This window comes from Micromys minutus, assembly GCF_963924665.1.
Source record: "Micromys minutus genome assembly, chromosome: 21".
NCBI lineage: Eukaryota > Metazoa > Chordata > Mammalia > Rodentia > Muridae > Micromys > Micromys minutus.
Genome location: NC_137956.1, coordinates 39,625,047 through 39,644,922, shown reverse-complemented (window position 1 = coordinate 39,644,922; position 19,876 = coordinate 39,625,047). Strand labels below are relative to the sequence as shown.

At 46.0% G+C, this 19,876-nt stretch overlaps 2 protein-coding genes across 2 annotated transcripts; one reads left to right on the top strand and one right to left on the bottom strand.

The window, feature by feature from the left end:
* Window positions 1–1,742: 1,742 nt before the first annotated feature.
* UQCRC1 (ubiquinol-cytochrome c reductase core protein 1) lies at window positions 1,743–12,869 on the bottom strand. Its single transcript, XM_080933954.1, has 13 exons — window positions 12,734–12,869; window positions 12,364–12,504; window positions 8,094–8,180; window positions 6,695–6,824; window positions 6,053–6,251; window positions 5,616–5,695; window positions 4,402–4,517; window positions 4,077–4,220; window positions 3,789–3,949; window positions 3,598–3,683; window positions 2,721–2,809; window positions 2,338–2,413; window positions 1,743–1,916 (listed from the first exon to the last, which is right to left on the bottom strand). The coding sequence occupies exons 1-13, from the start codon at window positions 12,800–12,802 to the stop codon at window positions 1,852–1,854; spliced, it is 1,443 nt and encodes a 480-aa protein (XP_080790080.1). The 5' UTR covers window positions 12,803–12,869; the 3' UTR covers window positions 1,743–1,851.
* A 5,177-nt stretch (window positions 12,870–18,046) lies between these two features.
* Window positions 18,047–18,398, top strand: LOC308434097 (large ribosomal subunit protein eL37). Its single transcript, XM_080934289.1, has one exon. It carries the CDS (start codon window positions 18,066–18,068, stop codon window positions 18,357–18,359), a length of 294 nt encoding a protein of 97 aa, XP_080790415.1. The 5' UTR covers window positions 18,047–18,065; the 3' UTR covers window positions 18,360–18,398.
* Window positions 18,399–19,876: the final 1,478 nt, after the last annotated feature.

Below are 19,876 nucleotides of genomic sequence, written 5' to 3'. Positions count from 1 at the left end.
TTCCTCAGAAAAGGCTCTGTGTGGGGTCAAAGGTGACTACTGAGGAGGTAGGTCAGGGATGACTAGGTCTATAGCAGCCAAGTTTCATGAGCAGAGGTATGACCCTCTAAGGCCCTTGACTGCAGCATCCTGTCAAGATTGCAGCTTTAGCTACAGTATGGGAAAAACCTGTATATACCTCCAGCTCTTTCATCGGGGCAGTGGGGTCTCCAGAGAGTGACCTTTTCTCTCTCATGCTTTCCTGGCTTCAGTCATGTTTTACCAGATGGCACCATGTCTCCAACCAGGCCTATCTCCCACATTATCTTCAGTACCTCCAAACTCCTCACCCAAACAGGGCAGGGTGTCCTCTGACCCACGCCTCCCTCTGCCTCTCCCCATACTTTGGGGAGTACTGCCCTGCCTGCACTTCCACAGTTCACTCTGCCTCTCTCCTACAGCCCCATCATAACCAGGCTCACAGGGACTGCCAGAGACATGTAGCTCAGGTCCCCATGCTAATCCACAGCTCCTCCTAAGTTACTCTCTTCACAATCACCTGACAAGTTTCTGGAGGAAAGATGAAACGCCTGAGCTCAGAAAGCAAGGAACCCAGAAACTCCCAGCAGCCCCTATTCTCATGTCTAGCATATGTGTATTTGTAGCCTTTGGGATCAGACATTAGCTTAGAAATCAAATCTCATTCCAGCGCAATAGATTGGGCACTCAGTCCCAGACATGGTTGCTCCATTTCCACACAGAGCCAGGGTTGGGCCCATCTGAGTTGTCACCTAGCAGTCCCAGATGGTCACACAGTAGGATGACCTGTCCCTTGACAAATGACAAGAGTCAAGGGTTCTCTGGCTATGTTTACAAGAGGGTGCTGGGAGACTTAACAGAGTCCTCTGACCTAGATTCCAGCTCACACTCAACAGCTAGGAAGAGGCTTAGTCCCTTTGTTCCCACCTTACCCACAGGCCTCCTCAGGGATCTTATAGAAAGAAGCCTGGGGAGCGCAGGAGTGAGGCCTACCACCCCACACTTCTCCCAGACCAGAGCCGGTATAGCAGAGGGATAAAGCAACCGAGAGCTTCTCAGGAGACACTAGGTCCTGGCTGCCTCTAAAGATGGGGAAGGGATTTCTAGGACAACAGCTCAGGACTTGCCTGAGACAGACCTAGAGGAGGGAGTGGGCTTGGGCCTCACTGAGCTCAGGGTTATTCTTGGAGCCTGAGTCAGCGGCAAATAGAGGCAAAGGATTCTTGCCTTGCCTGTCCAGACAGCAGCTGGAAACCAAATCAGAACATTGTGCCCCGGGCTATCTTCTCTATAACCAACAGTAAACACTGAGAATCAGCTTCCTCTGGGACACTAGTGGCCCCTCTGGTCCAACCCAGTAGAGCAGAGGCACGAGAGGATGGTTCTGAATGAGGTCTTCAGTGACAGTTTTCCCACATAAGCTCCTAATTTCCACACTGGGACCTCAATAGGGTACAGGCTGGGCCTGTAGTTTCCATAACTCCCACATCCCATTCCTGGGACAAGCTGGATGAGGAATGTCCCCCATGTAGCTGAGTGGAAACATCTGGGCAAACTCCCTACAAGCATCAAAGGCTTCCGGCCTCTGTTCCAGCCTCCATGCTTGCCCCTGGCTGAGGACACGTGAGACAATGGGAAGGCTGAAGGATTCAGAGGGTGCAGAATGTGGGGAAAGTCTTTGCTCCCAAAGGATTCCATGCCAATACTAAAGAAGGACAACACAGTTCTCAATAGGACTTTATTGGTGGTAACTGGCTGCATGCAGCTGAGTAGCAGGAGTGGTGTGTCTGTGGCAGGACCCCGCCCTCCTGCCTGCCTTTGCAGACTTCCTGCCTAGAAGCGCAGCCAGAACATGCCACTACGGATCCGGTTGTAGTCTGAGAGCTGCTCGATGGGCCCTGTGGGGATAAGGCGGGGAGTTAGGGTGGAGTGCCTGGCCTGTACAGGGACACCTGGCCCTGTGCCATACCCAGCTCAGAGTGGCTGCCCAGAGCAGCACAAGACAGGCTTTGAGTGAAAGGAGGAGGAACACATTCCCCAGGGTACAGAGCCTGTCCTTTCATGCTCTGGCCCTGGCAGCCCCACCCCACATGCAGGGTACCTGTTACCTGGTGGGCTGGGGACGGGTGGGGTATTAATGGAAGTAGCTTGGCAGGGAGTTGGGAACTGTTTGGACAAGTTTTCTGAAAAAGAACTCTCTGGCAGCCAGATTACTGGAGAGCCCCAACTTCCTTCTTGAAGTATAAGCTGTGAATGGGGAGCAGAAGGGGTGGGGGGTCTGAGGAAAATGAAAGGGGACAGACCTTCTAGACTACTTACCATATCCAGCCACTGCTGGACACTGGTCATAAAAGTACTTGGAGCAAACCTCTCGTAGCATCTGGGCATCTACCTCCTGTAGAGGAGACAGAGAGAACACAAATGACAGGTACTGGGCACCTCCTTAGCCAGTACTTCCTTGAGTCAACCCACATCTATTTATTCTTTGGAGCTGTTCCTCTTTCCAAAGGGTGAATGTGCAGGGTTCTCCCTGCCTATGTCCAGCCATCAGTATCCCTTTAATTACCCTACCCCTGCAAATGGCAGCTGCCTTGGATAACAGATGCTTATGGGAGCAATTTTTGTTGTATCAGATTCCAACTCCAATTCTGCAGCGGCCTACCAGCCTAGGGCTCCAGACCCTCTTCCAGGGGTTCAATTACCTTAATCCGGCTCTCCCATTCAGCCAGAGGGATGCGGCGACCGTAAGTCAGGAGGCTGCGACCAATGTCTTCACACACAGGGGTGGTGCCTTCAAGGGAAGTGGAGAAGCTTATAGATCGATCTCCTCAGTCCAATCTTGGACCCACAAAGACTCTAGAACAAAGACTCTGACCCCAGACCACAACCCTCGTTTCCTTAACAACAACAGTAGTGAGCTATTGGCCTGGGCTATCTCCACTGTACCTGAAGCTCCAAACACCCACATCTGGGGTTGCAGGGTGTCTATGGCCTTAAAGTCTTCTTTCCCTCTCTCTCTGTTTTTCTTTCTGTTTTCTTTTTAGGCGAGGTCTTGCTATGCACTGGCCAGGAATTTGATAGTAGACCAAGCTGGCTATTCTAACACACAATTATCTTCCTGCTTGACTCCAGAGTGCTGGAATCACCCAGCTGCTTTTCTTTGTTTCTTTCTTTTTCAGGTTTATTTATTCTTGTATATGTAAGTACACTTTAGCTGTCCTCAGACACACCAGAAGAGGGCATCAGATCCCATTACAGATGGTTGGGAACCACCATGTGGTTGCTGGGATTTGAACTCAGGACCCCTGGAAGAGGAACCAGTGCTCTAAACTGCTGAGCCATCTCTCCAGCCCCTGCTGCTTCTTTCTAAGATAAGGTCTCCCATACTATCATCTGGCCCTGAACTCACTTTGTAGCTAAGGGTAACTGAACTCCTGATTTTTCAAACGCTGAAATTGCAAGTGTGAAACACCACACATACCAAGGCTCTCCTTTCCAAACGTGACCACACTACAGCCTGAGTCACAATGGCCACTACTGGGATATACTGCATCCCTCTCTAGAAGATGCAGGACTTACCATCCAAATGAGATACCAAGGCATTCCTGAGGATGTTTTTGCCCCGAGTCACCTCACTCTCTGTAGCACTGGTACACAGGCGCATCCTAAAGCAAGTGGGGAATAGGGTGATGCAGTGATGCTCATGCTGGGCGACACCCAGTGTCCCGGCCACCACCCATCTCAGGCAGCAGTACTGAGCTGACACTCACCACTGGCCTTGCAGGAAGAAGACCATGTCGTCGATGCTCATGGCGTCACAGACAAAGTGTGCGCCCAGCAACCCAGTGTCAGAGTAGTTGATGTTGAAGGTCTGGAAACTCTGGCAGAGCTTGTTAGCCACAGCAACGGAAGCCAGGGGGCTGGACAGATGCTGCCAGAGGCAAGAATCAGAAGCACCCCTCATATCTGTGGCACACATCCTTAGCTCCATAACTCATAAACCACAATCCGACATCCTCTGCTGAGGGCAAGTCCCAATGATTGTTCCTGGTACTTACCATTCCACCACCGTAAGTGCAGTCATAGTGGCCTATGATGGCATTGGCCACTTGCAGGGCCACGTTGTCTGGGTTAGCCCAGCCAGGTCCTTCTACTGCAATGGCCACGTGGGCCAAAGGCAGGGCATCATCCCGATGGCGAATCTGAAACAACACATGTCAAGGCTGAGAGGCAACCAGACCTCCTGGGAAAACAGGAGGATGGGAGATGCTGAACTCCTTGCCAATGTCCTGAGGGATCTGATACTGCAAAGACAGCCTTGTACTCAGGGTTCTCCCAGAGGTCCCCAGCCCAGAGCACCAACCCTGCTACCAGGCAACACACCTCACTGCCAGTGAAGCGACATGGAGTTAAACTAGGTACAGCGTCTTCTTCATACACTCGAGAAACACTACTGAAGTGTTTCTGGGCAAGGTCTAGCAGCTGCTGGTGCTCCACCCCTGGAGGGAACAGACGCTATTAGTGATTGCCCAGTCCAGGCACAGGCGAGAGAAATCAGGCAGGAGCAGGAACTCAGGATCAGAAGATGAGAGAAGAGATGATCCACAGACAGTGTCTCAAGACAGCCCATAGCCTTAGGCACACGGAACCTAAAAATAGACTTGGAGGGCAGAGAATCTGGAGAAATGGCTCAGTAGTTAAGAGCACTTGTCCTTGCAGATCAGGGATTGGTTCCAAACACCTATATGGTGGTTTATAACCATCTATAAGTCTAGTTCCAGATTTGATGCCCTCTTCTGACCTCTGTGAACACCATGCCTATGTAGTACACAGACATCTAGGCAGGCAAGACACGCACACACATAGGTAGATCTTTTAAATTATGTTAAAAAAATGGGAGGATATTTGAGTGGTTAGAGCTCTTGCCTTAGGTGCAATCTAAGCACCATAAAAGTGGGGCTGGAGAGGAGGCTCAGCAGTTAAGAGAACTTCCTGCTCTTCCAGAGGACCTGAGTTCAGTCCCTGGTACCAATGTCAGGTAGGGCACAGCTTTATGTAACTCACTCCAGGGAATCTAACATCATCCTATAGCCTCCATGAGCACCCACATGCTTGTATATACACAGACACACAGTCACATAAATAAATTCATCTAAATAAATCTCTGGGCCAACCGGTAACTCAACAGATAAGGGCACCTGTTGCCAAGTCTAATAACTGAACTTGATCCCTGAGATCCACATGGTAGATAGAAAGAACCAACTCCCACAAGTTGTCCTTAGATGTCCACACACACAAACTCACATGACTCCCTAGTTAGTCTGCCTTACTCTGACCCTAACCGTCAGCAGAACAAGCCTTAGTGTATACATTTCCCCTTGGCCCAAGTCCTCCACTAAACTGACAACTTCCACCGTTCAGAAATCTGAATGACACACTCCCCACTCACCTCTAATTCTAAGCTTCCATTAAAACCTCTGCTGTAATTCTGTGTTTCCCATTTAAGGTGGCCGCAGTCACCATCAAAGTACATTATCACAGAGCCAATGTCTGTGGCACCCAATGGCACCCAGGGCGTCAGCAAACCCATCACTCACCTCCAGCGGCAGCCAGCACCATTCGGGGAGCTTTGTAATGCCTGCTGAGGTAGTCAGTCAAGTCTGTCCGTGACAGCCTCCTGCAAGACACGCAGTAAAGTCAACTCTTCCGCTCCATAGCAAGTAGATTCACCCAAGAGGAACATGCCATGGAAGGTGTGAGCTGATCCTGGGCTCTGAAGAGCACTGGATGCCTGCTGCTGTATGCTCATGGCACACTCCCCACCAGAGGGACAGCTAGATGTTCCCTCCCCTAGAATGTCAGGACATGCGTGGAAAGATATCCTAAACAGAGCTAACAGGGTTGTAGGACCAGATGGCAATTCAAAATTTGTATAAATTAGGAAAACAAACACTGCAGGCAGATAGACAACCTAAAGGCCCCGTAGCTGTTGGGGACATGCATTATTTCACAATCCCAATCAGCTCTCTCTCACCTGACATTCTCACTGGGCCCCTCCACAGCCTGGGCCAGAGGTGTGCCCTGGAATGCTGTTGCATGCAGGTAATCAAAGACTACATTCTGCATAGAGGCATCATTTTCCTGCATCTCCCGCAGGATCACATCTCGCTCCTTCTCGATCTGCGAGTCTTCCAGACTACTGTTCTGCACAATATCTGCCAGGAGCTCCACAACTAGACACAGAAGAACATGTTATCCAGGCATGGTGGTGTACACCCCTAACCCCAGCTTCTGGGAAACCAAAGCAAGAGGATCACTAAGAGTTCAAGAACAGCTGGGAGTACAGTGAGCCCAAAGCCAACTTGGGCCACATAATGGGCTGTTGTCTCAAAAACCTTAAGAGCTGACTCAGTGAGAAAGGGCATTTGCTTCCAAGCCTAATGACCTAAGTTTGAATGTCAGTTACCCTGTGACCAAACACACACCAACACACACACCACACACAATTTAAATAGTTTAAAAACCAGTATGTTTGGGTGCCCAGTAGAGATATGTCAGTATGAAATCCCTAAGCCTGGACCTACCCTCTGCTGTACACTTGCCACAAGGCCACAGCCCACAGGTAAGGCCACTTCTGCAGACCTGCCCTTTGCCCACACTTTCTTTCAGGCGTTACCTTTTGGCAGGTCCTGGGACAGTGCCTTGATGAGGTAAGCAGTGTGCTCCCGAGTGCTGTAGGCATTAAGATGAGCCCCAATACTCTCTACCTCCTTCTCTAAGGCATTGCCAGGCCGATTCTTTGTTCCCTGGAATCAGACATCAAGAGGACCAATCAGAGGCTAAAGAGATGGCTCAATGGTTAAGAGCACTTGGATCCAGGTTTCATTCCCAGCACCCACATAGTGGCTCACAACTATCCATAACCCCAGTTCCAGGAGATCGAATAAGGTAAGTACATGGTAAACATTAAAAAAAGAACATCCAACCAGGAGTCACAGTGTACAGGAGCCAACCTTCAATCCACTCCTTTGAAACCCAGCACATGCCTCCCTTACCAGTCTGTATTCATTACATTAAATAGGCCCTCAGCTGAGCAGACAGCATCATGGACCACTGGATGGAGACAGTCAGTGACAGAAGAAACAGCAGGGCTGCAGTAAGTGTTACCTAGTAACCAGAGCTCACCCAACAGCCTAACTTTTCCAGTACTCCATGTTCTTACTGACAGCCATGGTTAGACAATTCCCACCATCTGTGTCCTACAAATGCTATTCCCTCATGTGTATTAGCAGACACTGCTGTAAGACCTGCCTTAGTCCAATGTGTGTGTAAAGCATTGGACTCTTTCATGGTACTGCCTCATGGCACACACTACGCCTGCACAAGTGTCTGTGACACATACCTGGATGGGTTATTCTGGCTCCATATCCCTCCATACCACTTTTTTATCACAAACAAATAGACATGGGCCTCTACTTTCTAAGATTACCTAAGGGATGTAGGTAATCTACACAGAGTGTGACATTTTACAAGCAAGGAAGCATGACCATGCCTGTAAGCTTGCTATATGTACATGTGCAAGTTCACTAAGTTCCCGTGTACATAAGCACATGACAAGCCTAGTGTGATGGTTAGTTTTAACCATCAACTTAATCCCTTCGGAGAGTCTTAATGAGGGATTACTTAAATCGGGTTAGTCTGTTGGAATCACCATTCTCTAGGGAGCAGGCTCTAAATGATCTAAAACCAAAGACAGCTAGCTGAGCATAAGCAGCAGGCAGGCAGGCAGGCAGGCAGGCAGCGTCTCTGCATCCAGTCTCTGCTCTTCACAGTGGATGGATGTGACTGGCTGTTCTAAGTTCTGGCCACTGTATTTCCCTGCTGTGATTGGCTGACCTTACACAGGACTCATTAGAGTCCTTACATACTCACTCACAAAAAATTTGGCTCCTTCTAAAAGGGTAGCCAGAGACTATGTCCCAAAAGGTCCACAATCAGGAAACTAATTTTTAGATCTTTGGCTTCTGAGATAGGCAGCCCGAATTTGAGGAAAACATGGACTTCAGAAGACTTACCTTGAAAGCCAGATGTTCCAGAAAGTAGCCTGCTCCATTGTTCTTCTCAGTCTCATAGCGACTACCAGCATCAATCCACACTCCCACCTGGACAAGACAGTGCCAACAAAAGGAACAGCCATCAGTCTAGCTCTTAGACACAAAGCACCCTGAGTAACTCAACACAGGTGCCATGTAAGCCCTCAGAGATGGTAATGTGGGGAAGAGCTGCTCCATTAAGATACCTACAATCAGAGGGACAAGAGGGCCACAGCACAGGGAAGGAAACAAACAATCATACTGCCTCACCTTTTACCTGCCCTATTACCTCACAGGTTATCAGAAACATCCAGGAACATTTTTGGTGCTTATCTTTGAAGCATCTGCCTTGAACTCACAGAAACCCCTCTGCCTTATTATCTTTTACAAATAATTTATTTTTATGTACATTGGTGTTTGTGTTTTGATTGCATGTATGTCTCGATGCAGGTGTCAGACCCCCTAGGACAGGAGTTACAGATAGTTGTGAGATGTCACGTGGGTGCTGGGAATTGAACCGGGGTCCCCTGGGAGAGCAGCTAGTGCTTGTAATCTCTGAGCCATCTCTACAAGCCCCCCACCTTGCCTTATTTTCAACAGTGCCTATTTACTTGGCTCTACAACTATAATTTTTAGCTAATCTACTTTCTTCTATGTATGAAGCCTATCATTTGCAGACAACAGTTTTATTTTCTACATTTTATAAGACTCAAATGTGAGCTGGGTGTGGTGCCCCACATCTATAACCCTAGCACTCTGGAAGGCAGAAGCAGGATTATGAGTTCAAGGCTAGCCTATGTAATACAGCAAGACCCTGACTCAAAAACAAAACAAAAAAAAAACAATAAACGACCCCTTGCCTTAGTTCTGATGATTTTATTCTTGCATCAGGAGAGGAAGTTATTGACTTAGACACTTTGTATTTCATTATTTTAAGAAGGTACTGAAGCAGAGTGTGTTGGAACACGCTTTTCAACCTAGCAGAGGCAGGTTCTAGGCCAGCCACTGTTACACTGTGAGACCTTGTCTCAAGAACAAAGAGGAAGGCAACTTTCATAGTGAGACCCTGTAATGATGGTTTAGTAACTTTTCCACATGGATCTCACCACTTCACTAGGCTGGTCCTGAAATTCTGCATCAAAGCAACCCTCATCTTTTAACCTCTCAAATCTCTGGACACACACCACAGTGCCTGGCTTCATTAACACTTCATTGTTTCTCAGCAGGTGATCACATGCAAAGCCTCAAAAATACTTAGAAAACTTTACCACTGATGGATATCTTTTTAAATATGGATATTCTATGAGTTTGTGTATACTAGGTTTAAGTGTCTGGAGATCCCTTGGAGCTAGAATTACAGTCAGTTAGGAGCCACTTGAAGTGGGTGCTGGGAACAGAACTTGAGTCTTCTGTAAAAAAACTCACTAGCCATCTACACTCATACACACACACACACACACACACATCCCTCACCATGCTCCAGAAGAACAATCTTAATATTCCTTTCATTTTTTTTTTTTTTTTGAGACAGAATCTCACTATGAGGTCCTGTTTGGCCTTGAACTAAGAGACCCACCTGCTTCTATTTACAAAGTGTAAATCTTAATATTCTTTTATGTGTTTTCTTTTTTGAGACAGGATGCCATACAGCTCAAACTGGCTCTGAATTCATTCTGTAGCTGATGATGGCACTGAACTTCTACTCCTTCTGCCCCATCCCCCCAAGTAATAGGATTATAGGAGTGCAAGAACTGTGAAGTCTCCTGACCTGAAACATGCTACTTAGCCACATAGTCAAGCTTTTTATTATCTGTTCACAGCTAACTCATGTTTTTCACATGCTTTGCAAACAGATGCTGCTACATCATCATGTAGTATAAATAGGATAAACATGCCTTTTACTTTGTGTGTGAATGTATGTGTGTATAGGTGCCGGTGTCTGTGTGCACATGGTGGCCAAAGAGTACAAAGCTGGAGCCTCAGGCATTTACAGGATGTCCAGCTTGTTTCCTGGGTGCTGGGATGTGTACTCCAGCTCTTGAGATTGCACAGGCAGTGCCTTTAACCACTGAGCCATCTTCTCTAGCCCGAAATGTTCACCTTAAATCTGTCATCTTCTATTACAATCCACAGTATCCTTTGACTTTTAATTGCCACCACCTTTTTCTTTATAACAGAAACATAATCATGGCATCTCAGAGTCTGTGGAATAGAGGACTTACTAGGCTCCATTAGTAGGTTCCCTTGTCAAGGAAATTACCTCCCACCATATACTGTGTTTGGTAACAATTATATCACAAGTCATTATTTGTAACTAGAAAAAGGAAACAATCAGACAAGAACACACAACACTTGGTAGGCAGTGGTGCACACACCTACAATCACAATATCTCAGAAGCAGGGGCAAGCAGACCTCTGTGAGTTTGAGGCTAACCTGACCAACAGAGAGTGTCAGAACACTAGAGCGCCAGGGCTACAGAGAAATCCTGTTTGAAAAACAACAGAACAAATCAATTTTGCCCTACTCATGTGCTGGGAGGATTGGGTTTTTCTCACACCTAGTAAAGATTTCAATTCTTGTTATTTTGTTTTTTTTTTTTCCAGAGCTGAGGACCGACCCCAGGGCCTCATGCTTGCTAGGCAAGCGCTCTACCACTGAGCTAAATCCCCAACCCCATGATTTCAATTCTTGACTCCATTTTGAAGATTTCCAACTTCTACATTATTTTATGTGGACGAGTATTTTGCATGTGTGTATGTATATATGTATGGCTAGTGCCTGTGGAAGTCAGAAAAAGGTACAGGATCCCTTGGGACTGGAGTTACAGATGGCTGTGAACCACTGTGGGTGCTGGGAACGAATGCTATAAACCAGAGTCAATTCTCCAACCGAATTTGCAATTTTAAGTGAAGTCTGAGTTTGTGTGTCCCAGTGTACACAGGTACCCAGGGAAACTAGAAGTGGGGATGGCCAGAAGAAAGTGTCTGATCTCCTGGAGCTAGAGTTGCAGGTGGTTGCAATAAAGATGCTGGGAACTGAAATCTGGTCCTCTGCACGAACAGCCAGCCCTCTTAACCAAAGAACAATTGAAGGTGCTCCGGGTTTGCAACTATTTTTCGATAATCATGCAACTCAATGTAATCCTCAAAAGCATTTTTTTCTTCCTTCCGTGCTACGTATCACGCTCAAGGCTTTATGCTCCTTAGGCAAAGGCTCTACCTTCAGAAGCATTTACTTCCCGTGTGCAAATGTAGCACATACACGTGTGCGCACACCCTACCACACACGTCTATGGAGGGCAGAGGAACCGAGTGCTTTCCCTTATTATTCTATACCTCATTCTTTGTTTTAAGTTTTTTTTTTTTTTTTTTTTTTTTTTTTTTTTTGAGCTAGGCATTGGAGGCTTATGCCTTTAATCCCAGCACGTAGGGAGCAGAGGCAGATAGAGCTCCAAATTCAAGAAATCAGCTTGATCTATAGAGTGAGCTCCCAGACAGAGAAACCCTGTCTGAAAAAAAAAAATGAGGAAAAAAAATTGATTTTTACATATAAGTCCATGGGATGGTGAGATGGTGTAGGGTTAAAAGCTGCTCTTCTACAGGGCTCAGGTTCCATCCCCAGCACCCACACAGTGGCTCACAATCACCTGCAACTCCAGTTCCAGGGGCTCTAATGTCCTTTACAGGTCTCCATGGGCATTATGCACAGATATGGTAAACATGCACACGTGTGAGTGAGCCACTCATACAGGTAAAAAGTAAGACCAGCTAGACACACTAGTCTCCACCTCTCAAAGCACTGGTGTTAGAATTAAATCACAACACTGAGGATCCAAATGCAGGTCCCCATGCCACTGAGCCATCTTCCCGGTCTTTCAGAAGCATTTCTTGAAGTGCATTCCTGATTAAGCCTATAAATAACATAACCTAGGTGGTGAGTCTAATAGATCTGGGTGCCTTTCTATTAAAAAAAAAAAAAGTCTGTGAAATCTCATTTGTTTTCGTTGTAATACAATAATCACTTCTCTCGGGCAAGTTGAAGGAAAAGCTGGGAAAGAATTCGGCCCCATCGTTGGCAAGCATCATAATGTTAACTGGCAGGTTGCCGCTGTGAAGTTAAGGCAGGGTTGAAGTCAGGTAGAGGGAAAAGCACGGCAGTCTCCACCCAAAACATGTAAGACTGGAGCCCAAGGTCACATTCCAGCCTGGGACAACGCGGAGAGCCTTATCTGGAGGACTGGCAAACACTCACCGTGCAGGTAGGATGCGTGGACTGCTCCGAGGCCACACGCAGCCCGTTGTCCAACACGCTGACCTGTGTCTCCGGCACGCTCTGGAGGGCCTGGACGAAGGTTGCGGTACCCCTCAAGGCAGGTAACCTCAGTAGGGCCGGCTAAAGGCAGAAGACGACCATTGTAAAACCATCTGCTCTCCAAGACTCTGGGACCTCGGGTCTCACACCCAAGCCCAACAAGAAACCCATCCCCGCCCTCCATGACCTTCCTACGGCCCTGACCCCCAGCGACCTCCCCACTCCGAACCAACACTGCTAAGACAGCCTGCTTATCATCTGCGTGCGAAAGCCCTGAGCCCTACTACCCAATGTCTCGCTACCACCTCACCGAGCGGCGGGTGCGAAGTAGCACTTGCGACCCGGAGCAGGCCGCTCGGCAGACTGCGGACGCCGCCATCTTCTAACTTCCGTCAGCGTAGAGCCGCGCTACGCATGCGCAAAGTGGAGTCTGAAGCGCAGGCGCGGTAGAACCGACTTGGTGCTCGATTGCCCCCTGGTGGGCAGCAAGAATTAATTGCGTGCTATCTTTTGGTCCATGTGCCTCTGACCATCAACCTGACCCTTCGGCGGTCCAATTCATCGCCTTCTTCCACCTGAGGGAGGCAGTGTGCAACTGCGGGAGAAGCACCACTAAAGTTGGTTTAAAAGAATAAATTGTGTCTAAATGGTTGATTTGACAGATGTTTAATAATACGTTGCCAAAGTAGTATTGAATGTCAGCACTTGGAAAATGGAGACACAGACGAATCAGGAGTTCAAGGACATCCTTTCCTGTGTAAGGAGTTCAAAACTACCCTGGGTTGTGTAAGTCGGTGTCTCCAAAATGTACGGGGGTGGGGGTGGGAAGTGTGTATGAAAAAAGGAACAATGTAGAGGTAATTTGTGAAATAGGACTCCTTGTTTGGAAAACAAAAACTAAACAAAAAATGTCTTTTCTATATTTGTGATTATTTCAAAACAAAACAAAAAAAAAAACTATTTGAAATCAGAAAAATGATACATGCATTGTCCGAGATTTTGTGGACCAAACCTAGAGAGGAAAATAAAGTGGAATAAAATCTAGGTTGCTGGATGTGGTAGTAAATGCCTTTCATCCCAGTACTCAAGAGGCAGAGGCATATAAATCTTTTGAGTTCCAGGCTAGCCTGGTATACACAGTGAGCCAGGGATATATAGTTAAGGCCACTTACAAACACTCAAAGAAAGGAACAAGCAAAGAGCCTTAGTTATCTCTTCCTTTTCTAGGAGAGTAAGGGCCTTGCATAGCTCAAGCCAACCTAAAATTCACTTTGAAGCCTAGGATGACCTTGAACTTCTGGTCCTTCTACCTCCCCCTCCCAAGTAATAAGATTTCCCTGGTGCTGAGGGGTAAAGGCAGGGTCTCAAGAACATTAGGCAAATACTTCCAACTGAGCCACATCGTTAGCTGTCTTTCCGCTTCTTGAAAACATGAATTTTCGTTTTAAGATTATTTTATCTGTTATTTGTGTGTGCACACATGATGTATGCACGTGTGTCCAAAGGTCAAAGAACAACTCTGGGGAGCCCGTTCTCTCCTTCCACCTTTATGTAGATTCCAGGTGTCAAATTCAGGTCACCAGGCTTGCACAGAAAGCACCGTTACCTACAGAACCATTTTTACAGAACCGTGAGCAGATAAACAGGTGGTTAGAGATCCCTCACGCTCGTCACGAGCATCAGTGAGCCATTCATTCCCTGTACTGACATCTTATATTAGCACAGCCTATCTATTGCTAGTAGTGGGTCACTATCAGTTCATTATTAACCAAAGTCCATAGTTTGCACAGATTTCCTTGAGTTGTTGTTTTTTTTTTTTTTTTTTTTTTTTTTTTTTTTTTTTTTTTTTTTTTTTTTTAACCTAATGCCCTTTTTCTAACTCAGGACAGCAGCACCTTACATTTGCCTGACACTGGTTAGGTTACAGTGTGTTTTGTTTTTAACCGTTCTTTTATTGGATATTTTTTTTATTTACATTTCTTTTTTAAAAAAATATTTATTTATTATATTTAAGCACTCTGTAGCAGTCTTCAGACACACCAGAAGAGGGCATCGGATCCCCATTACAGATGGTTGTGAGCCACCATGTGGTTGCTGGGATTTGAACTCAGGACCCCTGGAAGAGCAGTCAGTACTCTTAACTGCTGAGCCATCTCTCCAGCCCCCTTTTATTCACATTCCAAATGTTATTCCCTTTCCCTGTTTCCCCTCCAGAAACCCCCATCCCATCTTTCCTCCCCCTGCTTCTATGATAGTGTTCACCCATCCACCCTCCCATTCCCTCCCACCTCCCCATCCTGTCATTCCTCTACACTGGAGCATCTAGCTTTGGCAGGACCAAGGGCCTCTCCTACCATTGATGCCTGACAAGGCTATTCTCTGCTACATATGGGGCTGGAGCCATGGGTCCCTCCATGTGTATGTACTCTTTGGTTGGTGGTTTAGTTTCTGGGAGCTCTGAGGGGTCTGGTTGGTTGATAGTGTTGTTATTCTAATGGGGCTGCAAACCCCCTCAACTCCTTCAGTTCTTTCTCTAACTCCTCCAATGGGACCCCATTCCAGACTTTAATGTAACCATTTACAAGACTTTAGATTTAATCAATAAAAAAAAAAAAAAAAAAAAAAAAAAACGAAAAACAAAAACCAGGACTGTGCCCTTTGATAGCCTGTGTAAGGCAACCAAAACCAATAATCTACTGGGCCTTCCTTCACAGGTTTTATGCCATCTAAAATCCTGAAAGGTAAACAGTTGCATCCTTGTGTTCTTTTGTTCTATGTTCCTCACGACCATCACCCACTCATCTCATGGGTAAACAGCCTATTAATTGCATCATCCAAATTAGAGGTGCCTCTCAGTATAAATGAAAAACATTTAAAAGATCATTTTCTACCAGAATGTCTCTTTGTAGTATCATTACCTCATTAGGACACATGGTTTTTGTTTTGTTTTATATTAGAGTTTTGGTTTGCTTGTTTGCTTGTTTTTAACGTGTATAAGGGTTTGTCTGCATGTATGGAGGCCAGAAGAGGACATTGAATCCCCTAGCACTGGAGTTATAGACAGTTGTGAGCTGGAAACTGAACGTGAGTTCTCTTGCAAAAGTAGGAAGTGCTCTTAACCCTGAACCATCTCTCCAGCCTCTTGTGGAGTTTTGTTTTTTAAAAGATTTACTTTTTCCTTACGGGTATTGAGTGTTTTACCTATGTGTATGTATGTGTCCCATGTGTGGGCTGGTATTCTCAGAGGCCAGGACCAGGACTCAGGGACTTGAGTTATAGATGTTGTTCACTGTCATGTTGGTGCTGGGAATTGGACCCAGGTCTTCTGCAAAAGCAGCAAGTGCTCTTAGCAATCCAGCCATCTTTCCAGGTCCATGATTTTTGTCTTGTTTGTTAGTTAGTTTGTTTTTTAAATAAATTACTGGGCCACTGAGATGGCAAAGTGGGTAATAGTGTTTGCTGCTAAACCAAATCCCCCAAATGTAATTCCCAGAATTCATATTGGTGGAAGGAGAGAACTGGCTTCACAAAGTTGGTCCTCAGACCTCTACATATACACAAATTCAGAAGTGTACAAATAAATAGATGGATGGATGGATAGACAGACAGATAGACAGACAGACAGATAGATAGATAGAATTCAAAACATAATTACTTGCCAAGCTGAGATGTGGTTCAATAATAGTTTATGCAAGGCCCTTTGTTCAAGCCCTAGCATCACAAAAGAAAGTTGGATTTGTTTGTTATAAGGTCTCAGCTGGGCATAGTGGTGTGTGACTTTAATCCCAGCACTCAGGAGACAGAGGCCGTTGAATCTCTGTGGGCTCAAAGCCAGTCGGACCTACATAGTGAGTCTAGAACAGCTAGAGCTACATCATAGTGAGATCCTGTTTCAGAGTAAGAGGGGGAGAGGGAGGGAGACAGAGACAGAGGGAAATGGGGGGGGGCGTGTTGAGAATCACTGTGTAGCTCTGGAGCTTATCATGTAAACTGGATTACCTCACACTCACAGAGTCCACCTACCTTTGCCTCTTCAGTGGTGGGATTGGAGGTCTGGGCCACCATGCCCGGCTAAAGAAACTATGTTTAAAGTAAGCAGTAACTATAATTATTTGTCATTATTCAAGAACAAACATTCTTTTGTGTCCATTTGCCCTGCCCCCAAGCCTGGATTCCCACACCTGTGTTTGTTACTTTGTGACTGGATCCTGGGTTGAAAAGAATAAAAGGAAAGACAATGTTGAAAAGTCAGACCTGCTCTTAGCTTTAGGACCATCTCCCTCAAGCAGACCTCTGTGCCATGAGAACAGAACAGAATGGAGACAAAGCCAATGTGCAGGCTGATACACAAAACAAGAGAGATGAGGCAGAAGCCTGGGTAAACTGGCTTGTTACTCAAGATGCTCCAGAAACAAGGAATGCTGGGGGCTTGAGATGCTGGTAAAAGTTGTCTTAGTGGATCTGGAACTTGGACCAGCTCTTCGATGCCAACCTGTCACCTTGCTCCTCTGCCCTGGACCCACTATATTCTGCTTGTATGTGCCCAAGTGTAATATGTGCAGTAAGCCATCCCCTTCTGCTGTCTCAGCTGAAGAATTAAAACAAACAAACAGATGTCTTGTGTGACCAGTATGTGGGCTATCACAATGATAAGAGCGTTCCAGAAATATGAAAATGGAACATTAGTCAGATCCCAGGAAGGGAGAAACGTCTGAAGTGGTAAGCACCAGACCTGGGAGGACCACGAACTGTCAAAGTCCAGAGGGCATGGGTGAGTTCTCCAAGAGGTGGAGTATGAACTTGACTAGGAAAATGGATCGTTAGCAAATTGGTCCTGCTTCAGATTGTCTTTAAAGGAAATTAGCTGAAATGAGACCCTCTTCCACAGACATTACCTTTCTCTTCCTTGGCTAATCTGGCTTTCAGCTTGTGGAGGGACTCCTTGTCTCCTCTTCCTGTCTGCTTGGGTTACAGATGGTCTTCATGCTCACTCAGATTTTTATTCAGATGCTGGGGATCTGAACTCTGACCTGAACCGTCCCAGGAACTGTTTTGCTCATAACAAGGAAGGGAGGTGGTGGTCCAAGTTCCAGATCAACGGAGACAACGTTTACCAGCATTGCAGGCCTCCACCTTTCCTTGTTTTGCCCTAAAGCATCTTGGGTGACAAACCAGATTACCTGGGGCTCTGGCCCATCTCTTTTGTTTTGTGCATCTCTTTTCTTTATGCCCTCCCTCAATATCTGTCTTCTTTCCCATAATTTGGTTTAATTTCATTTTTAGATTTATTTTTAATTAAGTATGCATTATGTGCATGACCTCAGGATGAGTAGTTACAGGCAATTGTGAGCCACTTAAGATGGATGCTAAGACTCAAACTCCTTTGTAAGAGCAGCACACACACACACACACACACACACACACAACCCTGCACATACATATGCAAACACACATAAATACATGGGGGAGGAAGGAGGGTATATGTTTGGATCCAGCCCTTGTGAGGCAGAAGCAGGCAAGTCACTGGAAGGTCAAGGCCAGTATGGTCTACATAGGGGGTTCCAGGGCCAGCCAGAGCTTCTTAGCAAGATCTTGACTTAAAAAAGAAAAAGGAGCTCTTTGGCCTCGCCGGTAGAAGCAAGATGACGAAAGGAACGTCATCCTTTGGAAAGCGTCGCAATAAGACGCACACGCTGTGCCGCCGCTGTGGCTCTAAGGCCTACCACCTTCAGAAGTCGACCTGTGGCAAATGTGGCTACCCTGCCAAGCGCAAGAGAAAGTATAACTGGAGTGCCAAGGCTAAGAGACGAAACACTACCGGGACTGGTCGCATGAGGCACCTAAAGATTGTCTACCGCAGATTCAGACATGGATTCCGTGAAGGAACAACACCTAAACCCAAGAGGGCAGCTGTTGCAGCATCCAGTTCATCTTGAGGATTTCAATCAGTCATAAAATAAATGTTCTGGTTTCAAAAAAAAAAAAAAGAAAAGAAAAGAAAAAGGAAGCTGAGTAAGTGATATTGCATGCCTTAACTCCCAGCACATAGGATGCAGAGGCAGACAGATCTCTGTGAGTTTGGGGACAGCCTGGTCTTCAGAATGAGTTCCAGGCAGAAAAACCCTGTCTTATAAAAGCCAAAAGAAGAATAAAAGTCCAGGGATTATCCTTGGCTCATAATCTATGCCCAGTCCTCCAGCAAATCTCCTTCCGATTTTTAGAATGATTTTATTTACTTATTTAATTTTAAAATTTATCTTATATGGCGTTACCTCACTGTCTGTAGCTCCGGTTCCACAGGACCTGACCACCTGCTCTGTCCTTTCCACACAACAGGTAGGAAATAGTGCACAGAAAAGGATAATAAATATATTTTTTTAAAAGCTCATTTTTAAAGAAGAAAGAATGTGGCCCAATAGAGGCTATTGCTTTAGGGTAATTAACCATTTTCTGATAGGATTTGGGGCCAGGAATCTGACTCTGTAACTTGCTCAAAACTCTGTGGGGCTGAAGAGATGGCTCAGTGGTTAAGAGCCTTTGTTGCTCTTGCAGAAGACCCGGGTTTATTCTCTAGGATTCATAAGGTGGCTCACAACCATCTGTAATTCCAATTCCAGAGTATCCAATGCATTTTTCTAACCTCTTTGAGCAAAAGGAACACACATGGTACACAAACATACATGTAGGCAAAACACATATAATATAAAGTAATTGTCTTATTTAAAAATAAAACCCATAACTAAACTGGGCCTGGTGGCACACACCTTTAATTCCAGCAGAGACAGACAGATCTTTGTGAGTTCAAGGGCAGCCTAGTCTACAGAGCAAGGTCCAGGGCTACACAGAGAAATTCTGTCTCAAAAAACAAAAACAAATTTTATATGTGTATGTATGTGAGTGTATACATACATATGCACATGCATACACACACACACACATACACACTGTCCCCATTGCTGAGACAGTTATAGGTCTTTTTTTAAACAATAATTCTTTTAAAATTTATTTTATTTATATCAGTACACTGTAGGTGTCTTTAGACACACCAGAAGAGGACATCAGATCCCATTACAGATGGTTGCGAGCCACCATGTGGTTGCTGGGATTTGAACTCAGGACCTCTGGAAGAGCAGTCAGTGCTCTTAACCACTGAGCTATCTCTCCAGTCCCCAGTTATAGGTCTTAAAGGAAAACTTACTATTTATGTTTTGCTAAATAGTCATGTAGTCAAACTATCTTTTAAATACCAAGGTATTTGTGACCCTAGTCTACTGCTGCTCTTGGTCTTGGTCAGAGAAACTTCTGTATGGAGTGGGTGACGGCTAATGCAGAAACTCACAAACGGTGCTAAGGAGAGCTTAGCCCTAACTGAGACATCTACCCTACCTCCTTCTAGGCTCCAGGGACACTGTGAAAAGAAGACAGACTTAGTGGTTGAGCCCCGGCTACCACA

Excerpts from the sequence above, each read along its gene's own strand:
- LOC308434097 (XM_080934289.1), top strand. The coding sequence starts at position 18,066 with ATGACGAAAGGAACGTCATCCTTTGGAAAGCGTCGCAATAAGACGCAC.
- UQCRC1 (XM_080933954.1), bottom strand. The coding sequence starts at position 12,802 with ATGGCGGCGTCCGCAGTCTGCCGAGCGGCCTGCTCCGGGTCGCAAGTG. Across the intron at positions 8,181-12,363 it reads CCACGCATCCTACCTGCACG|GTGGGAGTGTGGATTGATGC; the intron begins GTGAGTGTTTGC and ends TGTCTTGTCCAG. Across the intron at positions 4,518-5,615 it reads GGTGCTGGCTGCCGCTGGAG|GGGTGGAGCACCAGCAGCTG; the intron begins GTGAGTGATGGG and ends TGTTCCCTCCAG.